This window comes from Kryptolebias marmoratus, linkage group LG6, assembly GCF_001649575.2.
Source record: "Kryptolebias marmoratus isolate JLee-2015 linkage group LG6, ASM164957v2, whole genome shotgun sequence".
NCBI lineage: Eukaryota > Metazoa > Chordata > Actinopteri > Cyprinodontiformes > Rivulidae > Kryptolebias > Kryptolebias marmoratus.
The window spans coordinates 21058185-21070409 of record NC_051435.1 but is presented as its reverse complement, the minus strand read 5'-3'; the positions used below and the strand labels follow the sequence as shown (position 1 = coordinate 21070409).

The 12225-nt window shown below is 45.1% G+C and overlaps 1 protein-coding gene across 1 annotated transcript in view; it reads right to left on the bottom strand.

Moving 5' to 3' along the window:
- Positions 1 to 930: 930 nt before the first annotated feature.
- rftn2 (raftlin family member 2) overlaps positions 931 to 12225 on the bottom strand; it is a 34097-nt gene continuing 22802 nt past the window's right edge. The window contains exons 2-9 of the mRNA XM_017421106.3: positions 11720 to 11900; positions 10931 to 11039; positions 10614 to 10788; positions 10167 to 10385; positions 6902 to 7008; positions 5689 to 5792; positions 5498 to 5579; positions 931 to 3086 (exon numbers count right to left, since the gene is read on the bottom strand). Coding sequence (XP_017276595.1) covers positions 2877 to 3086; positions 5498 to 5579; positions 5689 to 5792; positions 6902 to 7008; positions 10167 to 10385; positions 10614 to 10788; positions 10931 to 11039; positions 11720 to 11900 — 1187 coding nt within the window. The 3' untranslated portion in view covers positions 931 to 2876. The remainder of the gene's footprint in view (positions 3087 to 5497; positions 5580 to 5688; positions 5793 to 6901; positions 7009 to 10166; positions 10386 to 10613; positions 10789 to 10930; positions 11040 to 11719; positions 11901 to 12225) is intronic.

Below are 12225 nucleotides of genomic sequence, written 5' to 3'. Positions count from 1 at the left end.
GGTTGACAAACTGAAACTATAAAACTTTCCATCAGGGCTCCTACGCAGTCTGGAAAACCTCACGGAATAAGATTTTTGTATTTTTCAAACATCCAGAATTCCTAAAAGGGACTCAAGGACTCTGTGACCTTTGACCCCATGAACCTTGAAACCAACAGGCATCACCTTTGACCCACGAGGTGTCCCGCTGTGCAGTCTGACGTTCCTACATCACACTGCTGCAGAGTTAAGAGCACGGGCTAATCTGTGACCTTTGACCTTTGACTGGGTCAGCACCAAAAATCCATTCACTTGTTCCTTGCAGCATGTTTGACATTTCCTGAAATTCTGTTCAGAACTTTTTGAGTTACTCTTAGCGGAGGCAATAACACGGCCTCATGTGCTGAACTGTGGCGTGAAGCTAAAAGGCAGGAGGAGACAGAAAGATGGAGGTTTTAAAGAAATGACTTTTGGCTCCAAATGGAAACGACTTGGCTGAAAAGTTCAATGGAGAACATTTTAAGAACCTCAGTGGTATCTGCAGTGGAGAACGATTCACCTTTGGGTACTTTAGGAACAGCAGTGAACTTTTCTACCTTACAACAGATTAAGCCTTAAGTGTTACAAAAAGATAAAAACACCAAAAAAAAAGACATTTAAACGACTTAATAGCAATGTTTGTACACTTAAACAAGCAGTAGCTGAAGGTCATGAGTGTGCAGCTGATTCTGGGAGTTCTTTAGGATCTGTTGGCGACAAAAAAAAAAGGAAAACAAGGAGGACCTTAGATTCAAGGCATCTCAATTGAGTTTATCTGATGGCCAGAAAAAGAGCCACCGTTCCACCGGGATTAAGATGAAAGGTTTGGGCTAATCTGGTCCTACAGGTGGTACTCATTAAAGGTTTAGGAACCACTGGCCTAAGCCAAAAAAAAACCAAACCCCAAACACATTTAAATTGACACGATTTTAATGTGAAAAATGGCTGCAAAAATGAACAGGAAGTCTTGAGTTTGGGAAAGTTTGGCATTTCAAAACAAAACAAATCTGTAGGAGTGTCAATTTATTAATTTATTGATCGACACTTTATTAAATCAGCAACATTTTCAAACCCCCACCCCTAATGTGTCAGCTCATAAAGCCCGATTCCAATGGGAATTGGGAAGCACCGTTTGAAGCTGTGGATTTAAAATGGTTTATCAGAAACTGAAACACTTTTGGTTTTGTTTTGTGTTCAACACGAGGAATGATGGAGCTAACGAGGGATGGAAACGGTCTTCACAGGCCTGATAACAGGATCGGCTGTTTCTGCTTCTACAGAAAGGTAGAGGATATGAAAACACATGGCTGTGAATCCTCAGTTGAAACCATCACAGCGTTTGTGACGTGTTCAGTGTAAATTCAAAGCAAATGTAGCACATGTGGAACTGAACTCCCCAAATGCTCATCTGACCTCCTGTCAGCTCAGCCTCTCCTTCCTCCGCCGTCTTCCTCGCCTTCTCCACTTAACTTCAGGTTTCAGGGACTGACAAATGATGCGAGGAGTCGAAAAATGAACAACCCCAATAAAAAAAAACAACAGGTTTGGATGTGTAAAATGTAAATATTTCAATAATTTGCTAATCTTATAAACCCATATTTTATTCACAATGGTACATAGTAAACATATTTAAATGAGGAAATTATTGAAATTCTCGTCTTAAATTCCTAAAACTCCCTCTGTGAAGGATCCCTTTTTCTTTTAACAACAGTCTGTAAACATCTAGAAGCAGCTGCTGTGTTGTTCTAAAACCTGCATATATTTTTCTGTACTGATGGAGTTTTTTCAGATATGTAAGCTGCCCATGTCAGAGGCACTAATGCACCCCCATACCATCAGAGAGGCAGCTTTTGAACTCTGCTTTGATAACAGACTGGATGGTCCATCTCCTCTTTAGCACAGAGGATGTGGTGTTTACGGTTTCCAAAAAGAATATCAGATTTATATTAATCTGACCACAGATCAGTTGTCCTCTTTGTCTCAGTCCATTTGAACAGATTTCAGCAGATTCTTTAAAGGTTTTGATGATATCATGAACTGTAGATGATGGGATATTCAAAGTCTTCCCAAGTTTTCGTCGAGGAGCTGGTGCCTCACAGCCACCCACCTGGAGCCTTTTTTTGGGTGGAGTCATCTTCTCCCCGTGTGGGTTGACTCCAGGTTCATCCCAGACCAAAAGCATGAACGTTAGGTTAGCTGGTAACCCTAAATCGTCACTAGTTGTGAATGAAAGCACGGATGGCTGTCTGTCCTGCTCGTCCCTGTGACGGACCTGTGACCTGTCCTTAGACACCACATTCCCATGATTTCTCCCAGGATTTCCATGTTGGATATATTTACTCTGTTCCATTCTGAATACAGTATAAGTGTATGAGACCTGTACAGTCCCAATTTGTTCTCCATCGGGGTTGTACAAAGGAATAAGGAGGAAGTATGACGATCAAAGACACAAACACCAGAAACCTCACTTCTGTTCTGTCCAATAAGAGTCATATTTGAGCCATTTAAGATTCTTTTAAAAGCAGCAAAGATTTGTTTTTGTCTGGCAGCTGCACATTGTTCACAGTGAGATTCTGACTCTGATTAAAAACTACTATTACTTGTATGAACGTGTTACTCCAGGCGCCACACGACATCAGAACCAGTGGGGCAAATACTTGCAGGTAAAAATGACGATAAAAAGTTTTTTGTGGGGTTTGGGGCTGAGAAGCACAGCAGGGCATCTGCCTTTCATCTGATCATCAGTCATGTGTCTGTTGTGCAGAAGAGTAATTTAATGAAACGTTTCTGGTCCGAATAAATCTGCTCAGCGTGGCTCGGGCTGAAAAGTGCTGAGTCATGCTGTGTCAACAGAGCGATCACATGCAGGTGACCTCTGCCTTTCCCTCCTCCTGCTCGAAGCCTCCTTCCTCCAGGTGGGACAGGGGGCCGGGGTACCCACCTCCGAACACCGGGAAGCCCCCGATGCCTCCTGCCGCCGCCGCCGCTGACAGGTCACCCGCGGGGGTGGAGCCGCTGACGGCGCGACTCACAGAGCGAGCGGGCACGCCGCTGTGCACGGACACCAACTGCAGACACGAGAGGAACACAAACACATAAACCTGCTGCCCTGAAAGGCAGATCATAATGTAATTATCCGTGTGTGCGTTTGTCTGTCTGTCTGTTAGCAAAATATCTCATGAACGAGCTGACCGATTTTAATAAAACTCCCACAAAGTAATCATTGGATGCACATCTGCGACTGATTAACTTTTGGAGTCGACCACATTAAAGATGGCTGCCACAGCTAACTCAAACACTAAACTGGCCGTAACTCAGGCAGTTTTACAGACAGTGAGCTAAAATTTGGCGTGGTAGTAGCTGAGAGTCATCCCCAACTTATACCTTGAGCACCAGGAGATGTTGTGAGTAAGTTTTTTCTTTTCTTTTTATGTTTACCTTGTGTGTGTTTTTGGGTCCCGTATTTTTTGCCACTTGGTCATTTTTATTATTGTCCGCGTTTTAACGTAAAAATGCACTTTGCGTCTAAAGTAGAGCTGAGATTTTTCAGTCTAATTCTTGCAGTTTCGTTGTCACTTCCTGCCCGGCTTTGGCTGGTGCCGTGAGCTCCTGCAGAGAACCCTGACGACGTCTGCTGGATAAGCTGCAGGCAGAGGCTGAAACATGTTGAAGACGTCGTTGAAGCGGAAGAGAGGCACGTTTCTGCCTCCGTTTTGTTCTTCCAAACTCTTACTCGTTTGTCATATCACTAGATTGGAAAGTTTAATCAATACAAACGAACCGAATAGTTTCTTTCTCAGGCGGAAAACAACCTTGTTTGTTTCTTTGTGGTCACAGCTTCAGTGTTTGTCCACCAGGGAGCAGCACAGCCACACATTTCAGCTTCAGCCTGTCTTTGACGCTGATAAAGGCTCAGAACTATCAATTTACCTAAGTGGCAGCTTTGATAAAAGTACTTCAAACTGCAGATCAGGTGTTTTGAAGTGGGGCTCTGTATGAAGGTTTTGAACAGTTAATATCTTACCTGTTGCAGACAGCTCTTTAAACAACCTCAGTTTGGGGAAACGTAAAGGGATAGTCCAGTCAACTCTTAAATGATGTTCTGTCTAATACAAAGGTGGGCAACCCTGGTCCTCGAGGGCCACCATGCTGCATGTTTTACTTGTTTCTCTGCTCCAACACACCTGATTTGAATCAGTGTGTCATTAACAGGTTTCTGCAGAACACAAGGAGGTCATTTAACCACTGAATCAGGTGTGTTGGAGCAGGGAAACAAGGAAAACATGCAGGATAGTGGCTCTTGAGGACCAGGGTTGCCTATCCCTGGTCTAATAGTTATCAATAGTTAGTACCTTAACAGCCGTGACATCAGTCCAGGAGCACAGAGTGTGGAGAAAAGGGCAGAAGTCTTTCTGAAGGCTAGGCTAATGGCTAGTCAAACAAGTGCTAGTCTGTTTTTAATTGATTTTCAGGCTTATAAAACATTTTCTGCAAAACAAGATACCAGTGTGAAAGAACATTTGTTCTCTGATATTAAACCTCTACACTTTCAGTGTACAGGTACACACTAATCAGTGAGTCTGGTCAGTCAAACAGTTTACTCCAACTCTCGTTCAGCAGCCTCAGCACCATACAGGCACACAGCCTGTCTTTGCTCGTTGGCGCAGTAACGGGGGAAACTAAACAAACAGCGTCAGGCAAAAGTGTAGGGGTTAAACTGTGATGTTAAATGTTGTTCTAAGAGAAAGAGTTGTTTTATAAGCCTGAAAAACAATAAGAAACTTTTGCCTCTTCCTCCACACTCTGCTCCATGACTGATGTCTCGGCTGATAAGGTACTAACTATCGATGACTATTAGACAGAACATCACTTCGAAGTTGACGGGACTATCCCTTTAAGTCGGGCTGGAGAGAAAAGCTAGCAGCTAGTCTGAGTGGAGCCAGGACCGTCTTAAAGCAGCTTAAAGAGCACACTGGTGTCATGTGAGAACTGTTTTTGAACCATTTCCATTGCAGTCAGTTCTGCATTGAACCGTTGCTTACATTCCTGCAGGAAGTGCCTCGTGTTGCACTGGAAGTGCCACTGCTAGCTGCTGCTTTTTTTTTCAGCGCAAATAGCCGTGTGACGAGGCGACGGGAAGCTTTAAAACATAAGCTTTTAAAATGACCACCGGGAAATTTTAGAGTATGGGATTGTCCAATCTCAAGCGCGGGCGCAATTAAACTATTTCTCCACACTGAGGTTGTTCAAAGAGCTACATCTACAACGGGTTAGATATTATTGCTCATAACCTAATGAGCTTCAGTGCTTCCTTTCTTAAAGGAATCACTGCACCGTTCTCTACGACAGGAGATTCTGTCCCATAAAATAGACTATTGATTACTTCCCAAAAGTAACATAAGTGTAAAGTTCTGCTTTATTTTGTGTTTGGTTTACAAAGATGGTGACGAGCCTCTCCCAGTCTCAGCTGGTTCCTCACCTGGTTCCTCAGGTGTCCAGCTGCAGAGCCTCTGATGGGCCTCTGCAAAAACACCACCTGTTTTGTGGCCAGATTCCCGTCACTGCACACACAAGAAGAAGAAGAATCAGGGGGGGACAAATGAGACCTTTAGTCTTTAACCTTTAACCATACATGCATGTGTGTGTGTGTGTGTGTGTGTGTGTGTCTACCTGTCGTGTCGGATGATGGGTGTGGGCAGCACACATGTGAGCAACCAGCCGAACTCTGCCAGAGTGTGAAGGAGCGGCCCGTAGTCCGTTTTCACACTGGAGCCCTGCACACAAACACTGAGTCAGCATTCATACTGATGTCTTCCTGTTTATAGTTGCTTCCATTCGTTTTTTTATTTTTTGGACGGTAACTACTCCAGCTTACTTTCACCCATTTTCTATATCAAAAAGTTCAGCTTCTTTGGGACATTTTGGCTTTGACTTTTGGCTTCTGTAACTTTTACGCTTTTTTAAATATTTACAATAATTGACAGTTTTTCGCCACTGAAATGAATGAAGATCTCCACAAATCCTTGGAAAACTTTGTGCTTTTGGAAATCTACCTCAGCATACTTGCTTCATTTTTAGCTTTTAGCTATTGTTCTGTTAACTGTAGCTGGCAGCTACTGTTTGACTAGTTTTAGCTCTTAGCTACTGTTTTGCTCATTTTTGCTCTAAGCTGCTGTTTTCCTAATTTTAGCTTTTAGCTGTTTTGCAAATTTGATGTTTTATCTCTTATTTTGCTAGTTTTAGCTTTTAGCTGCTGTTCTGGTAGTTTCAGCTTTTAACATCTATTTTGTAATTGCTGCTTTTAGCTCGTGTTTTGCACAGTTTAGCTTTTAACTACTGGCCCATCATTATTGTTCTGCTAAATGTAGCTCTAGTTTCCACTGGTGAACCGGTCCTTTAGGGAACTTTTATAGGACCCCAAACCACTCATTTACCAGGAAGAGTCAAACCTTGGTCCCTCAAGTCTTTGTAGTCAATCTGCGATGCAGCAACTGAAGAACAAGAAGGTGGGGATGTTTATTTGTTTGATTTAACCAGGCAAGTCCCACTGAGATGACAGATCTCTTTTTCAAGGGAGGCCTGAGCCTGAAGGCAGCCTAACATGAAGGTTTTTGGTCTGTGGGAGGAAACCGGAGTCCCCGGAGAAAAACCCACAAACACAAGCAACATCCACACAGACGGACCCCAGGTCTAGCTACCACGAATCCATCGTGTTGCCTGAAAATCGGTTATCAGAAAGTCTTTGTGTGTTGCACTCAGGAAAAAAGCTTTCAATAATGATCACGAAGACTCTTGGACCACAGGTCATTACATGAAGTAGCGAAATGTTTAACAAATACTTGGCCAGCATCAGGCCTGAGGCTCTGAAAGCGGCTCCGCTCACCTCGATGACGGTCCACTGCTCCACCACGATGGTGTCGTTGGCGGGAGAGGACGTGCTCCTCTCCTCGTACACAAACAGTCCTTCCAGTGATCTGGGCACCGGCTCGCCTAAAACACACACAGAAAGAAGGTTGTAGCTATTTTGGTCAAACCTTGAAAACATCGTCACGCACCATCTTGGACCTGGTGTCCCAATCAGAGTATGTGTTCAGGATCACCCACAGCTACGACCACATGAAACTTTCAACCCTGTTTGTGGATTTAATAATCTGATCTTGTCATGTTCCTGCAGACCTGACCTCCATCAGCAGGGTGGGGTTTGTGGATTGATTTCATCAGCGTGAGCTTCTTGTTAAATGAGGCGTGCACTTCTCAGAACAACACGTTTTCTTGAGCTCTCTAGTATTATCTCTCTGTTAGTTCTGTGTTATTACCCTGATCTGAACACAGAAAACTAAAGACAGAGGGGAGAAAAACAAGGGGACTTTTTCTCCAACTTGGCCGACCTAGTTTCTGTGTCTACAGCTTCACCCACAGGTGGATCTTATTTGACTAAATATGTGCTTTCTATACATAACTCTGCACGGTTTTATATTTTTTTAGAACTTTGTTTTACGCAAGTCACCCCCCCCATCTGACCTTGTGAATCTGGATAGATTTTTGAATTATTATTCTTAAAATAAAATTTAAAAATCCAATAAAACTCCAAGCTGTAGGGCATTAAAACAGAAAGAATAGCGTGTTTCTTCTTGCGTCTCCTTGCACCGCTGTCCTGTTCATCTGAAAAAAAAAAAAGCTCTGGTTTCAGGAGGCAAAAGGCTCCCGTCTGATTGAATTATTTGTGCTTATGCGTGACACAAGCTCGCCCCATGGGAGGGAGAAAAAAGGTGGCAAATTTGTAAACATTCAACCACTTATAGCCTAGCCCTCCCCCCCACCAGAAGCTGTAACGCAAATTGTAAAATTTATGTCTGCCCCACTAATATTTACGCAGCTTCGAAAGCCACTCAGTTGTAGATGTACACCCAGTCATTACGTTCTGCAGATTTTATTAAAATGTATCCAGTGGATATTTTGGTAACAGACACAGAAACACACACACACTGGCAAAAAACCCCATTAAAGTTAAAGTTAGGAGGTTTCTGTGAGAGAGAGAGCAGAAAACGGTGTCCTTGTTGCCGCCCGTCTGGAAAGACTGTCCTCTGTGAGGGTTTTCAGCCTTTTTTTGTCACCCAGAACCTTCTGATTCTGGGGGAACATCCAGCCCAAACAGAACCCCATTCGGATGCACTTCCACAGCGAACCACAGGAAATACTCCACGGGTTTGAAGCCGGATTGTTTGAAGCGCTCCACCTGTTCGTTGTGAAAATAAAAAACCATGTGGGACGTAACTGAGGCTCAGGAAGTCCCGACGACCCTTTGCTGTAATTCTTCAGACATTCTTTCAAGATTTCTGCACACGCGAAAAAAAAAATCTGCCTCATCCTGTTTTGTCTTTGCTTTTTTTTCCCACTGGATCTATATTTGGAGCGTTTTTCCCAACCTCAACAACCTCACTTCCTGTTTCTCTGCCAAGCAGCTGACATTCACATCATAAAACATGATTCACATCATAAAACAGATCTGCTGTTGTAAACACACACGCAAGAGATGCATGTCCTGAATTCTTTTGTTTTGACCTCGATAGGACGACTTGTGTGTTCAAGCAACAATTAATCCGTAAAACTCTGAGAAAGGACAGCTGTGCTGCTGAGAGAATCCAGCTGTGGCCACGTGACACTGATGGATGGCTGAAACTTCAAATACTTCATCCCAGTTATTTTCATCAGTGCTTGTAAAAACATCAACTACTGCTTTATCTTCTTTTTAAAAAAAAAACAGGAAATTATTTTGCTAAATAAATGCCTACTTATATATCAACGTAAATCCCAGCAGACGTGACTGAAAATAAAAAGTCCATCTTTAGTTGTTATGGTTGTGAGATCTGTATACGAACCTTTAGTGTTAACTACTGCAGTCAACTGTGTCTGTCTGTTAGCAAAATATCTCAAGAACCACTGGACAGATTTCAATAAAACTGTCAGGTGACAATCACTGGATGTACGTCTACAATTAATAAATTTTTAGTGTCAACGCAATTCAAGATGGCTACCACAGCTAATCAACATCACCCAACACAAAACTGACTACACCTCAGTTAGTTTTACAGACACCCAGCTGGAATTTGATGGGGTTGTAAGGCGTACTCTGAGTGTGACGTCTCACATAACTGCATGAGGTCGCTCGTCTTATTTTTTTAAGATTTGACCAAAACGGCTCCAACTCTGTCTTTTACTTTAATAAATGCGTCTCCCTGAGCTCAGAGATGTAGAAGCTTTTTACAAGAACTCCTCCGTAACCAAGGCTGCTCGAATTGACGTTTCAGTGTCACACTCCAGAAAACACTGCAGCTCCATTTTCTCCTCTTCTTCCTCATTTCTACGATAGCCAACAGAACCTCGGACATGTTTCTGTTTTGTGAGCACGCGTGTTTCCGCTGCTCATCGGACCTGGAGGCTGCAAAGAGGCTCACCGGTCAAAACTGCGCCTCGGCGAACGTGGCCTGAGTGTGACTCGACATCAGCCACAGCCCGTATGATGAGAGCCTCCGCAGCTTCCTTCAGTCGCTGGATGGAAGCTGCATCTGGAGACTTTTGCGGGGCGTTACGTGAGTGAGACAGTGGTGCAGCGGGGCGGACAGCAGCTCACTCAGCTGCAAGGCAGGAAGTCTTTTCAAGTAAAACGGGCCGAAGCCCGAGGCGGGTCCCGGATCACTGCATTAAAGTCCGAATCAAGTCCCAAGTCTTCTGGGATTTTATTGAGTCGAGCCTTAAGTCTTAAAAATCGTGATTTAGGTTTGACTCAAGTCCAAGTCATAGACAGACTGACTGACAGGTAGGTAGGTAAATAGGTTTGGGCTTTCGTTCTCCAGTCTCTGTTGATACAGGTGTGCTTCATACAGAGACTTGTTGAATCTGACCTGTTTGGTTTTAGACTAGTTAAATGCATTTTTTTTTACTTGAGTCAGTCCTGGTTTTGTGAGTTGTTTCTGTCTGGTTTTGGTGTTTCCAAACCTATTTTCAGACCTGACTCGGGCTGAAGCTGGACTTGGGTGCGAATCGTTTTTGGAGGAGGTGTTCCGGACCTGTCCAAAAGCTCCCCATAGTTTATGTGACAGATTCTCGATGAGCCGAACCTTATTTCCTGCCATCAGCTCCAAACCAACCTTTCGGCGTGTCCCAGTACACAAAGGAGTCGACCAGAGACCAGCCTTTGCGGTAGTACACGGCGGTCAGCTCCAGCCAGTCGGCCTCCAGGGCGCTGACCACGTGGCCTTTTCGGGAAACCCGCATGGAGAGCGCCCCCTGGTGGTACTGACAGGCCAGTGAGTCCAGAGGAGCACAACCCGGAGCCCAGGAGTGGAAGAAGACGAGCAGTCTCAAGTCTAGATGAGATAGAAGAGGAGCAACCATGAGCAGAAGGATTGGTTTCACTTTAACCTGTATGCATCACTAACCTGGTAAAGGTTTGTCACTAAAGAGTGAAGCCTTGAAAAGATCCAGTGACTTATTTTGTAGGCAGCTGGGATAAAATTTCCACTATTTTTCCTCTAACCTTCACACCTGCTCTGAGGTTAACTCCAGCCAATCAGAGCACTGGGAGAGCCTCTCACCGGGACTGTAGGTGTTGTCCTCCAACTCTCTGTCTCCAGGGGGTGTTTGGGGGGGCGTACGTGGAGGGGATCGACAGCTCCTCTTCGGACTATGCACCTGGCCGTTGGTGAGGCCGCTGACCTGCTGGAGGACAGAGCCGACGAATCGGACGCCGCCGCGCGCGCTGCTGTTCACCTGCAGGGGACCGAACCTGAATTAGGCCCAGAGTAGAAGCTTGGACATGTCTTAAAGTGCAGAAAAAATGTATTTTTGTGTTGTTTGACGATCTGTGATCGGGCTGATTAGGTTGGTTCAATCTGCAGTGAAGGTGTCTGACCCTGTCGATGAGCGCCCGCACGGTGTCGCTGGTCAGCGAGTCTCCAGGCAGAGGCCACTCCTCCACCCTTAGAACTGGCACGCTGTAGCACGAAGACTCCTTCTGGCTGCTGCAAACATACCAACACAGAAACACAGACAGCCATTAGACTTCAGTCAGACCCATTCGTCCGTTCTTATGTGGAGTTCAGTTTTTTTTTTGTTGTTTGGAGGTCGGTCATCAAACTAACGGAACAACCCAGCACCAGGTTCAAGGCGCAGCAGTCACTGGTAAAGAGCTGTGGACTTGGCCAGACCAAAAGATAGTTCTGTTTCACAGTATTAAATCTGAATCTGGTTCCTGGTGGCAGTTTTAAGAGACGTTTGAGGGCCATCTGAGCCTTTTTGTAGCCATATTTAGTTTGTATTTTTTGTATCTTTGTGGTGGTTTTATCAACCTTCCATCGACAACACATTCAGACATTGAAAACAGCAGCTCTGGCCCAGGGACAGGCGGCCTCTTTGGGTACTTCAGTGCCGTACAGCCTGTCTCATCATTTTTGTGAAAGCATTCCAACTTATCAAGAGCCAAAGGTTAGACTCTGTCCTCATTGGCTGCTGAGGGCCCCCCCTGTTGTTGGATGAATTCCCAGCCAATAGAAACCTCAACTAACACAAGTCAGACCCGAAACACCTTCCGCCCCCTCCTCCTCTGCATTAAATATGCAGCCGACCTCATGTATCTTTCATCTACGAACCAGACAGCACGACTGGGGCCACAGTGAAGGGCAAGGCGCGGGTTCCAACGTACCTGGGTCTGGGACGGGCCAGGATGGCGCGGTAGATCAGGCTGAAGGGCAGAGAGCGGGTCCGGCCCACAGACAGGATGATGGGGTGCAGGGCAGCCAGGACGTAGCCCTGCGTGTAGTAGGGCTGCAGGGCCTGGGGGAGCTCAGACAGAGAGGACACGTACTGGACCGTGGGACGGCTACCTGCGTCGACAGAGAAGTCATATCATAAGACCCCCGTTCATCCATCCCTGACTAAAGATCTGGCACATTGTTTATACACACAAATAAAGGGAAACGAGCTTCAAGACACATAAACAAGTTTTCTTTACAATACAAAATCATTTGGAGAACCGAGCACTCTATGAATCTATCTATCCATCCATTGTCTTCCGCTTATCTGGGGTCGGGTCGCGGGGGCAGCAGCCTAAGCAGGGAGACCCAGACTTCCCTCTCCCCAGCCACTTGGGCCAGCTCCTCCGGGGGAATCCCAAGGTGTTCCCAGGCCAGCTGAGAAACATAGTCCCTC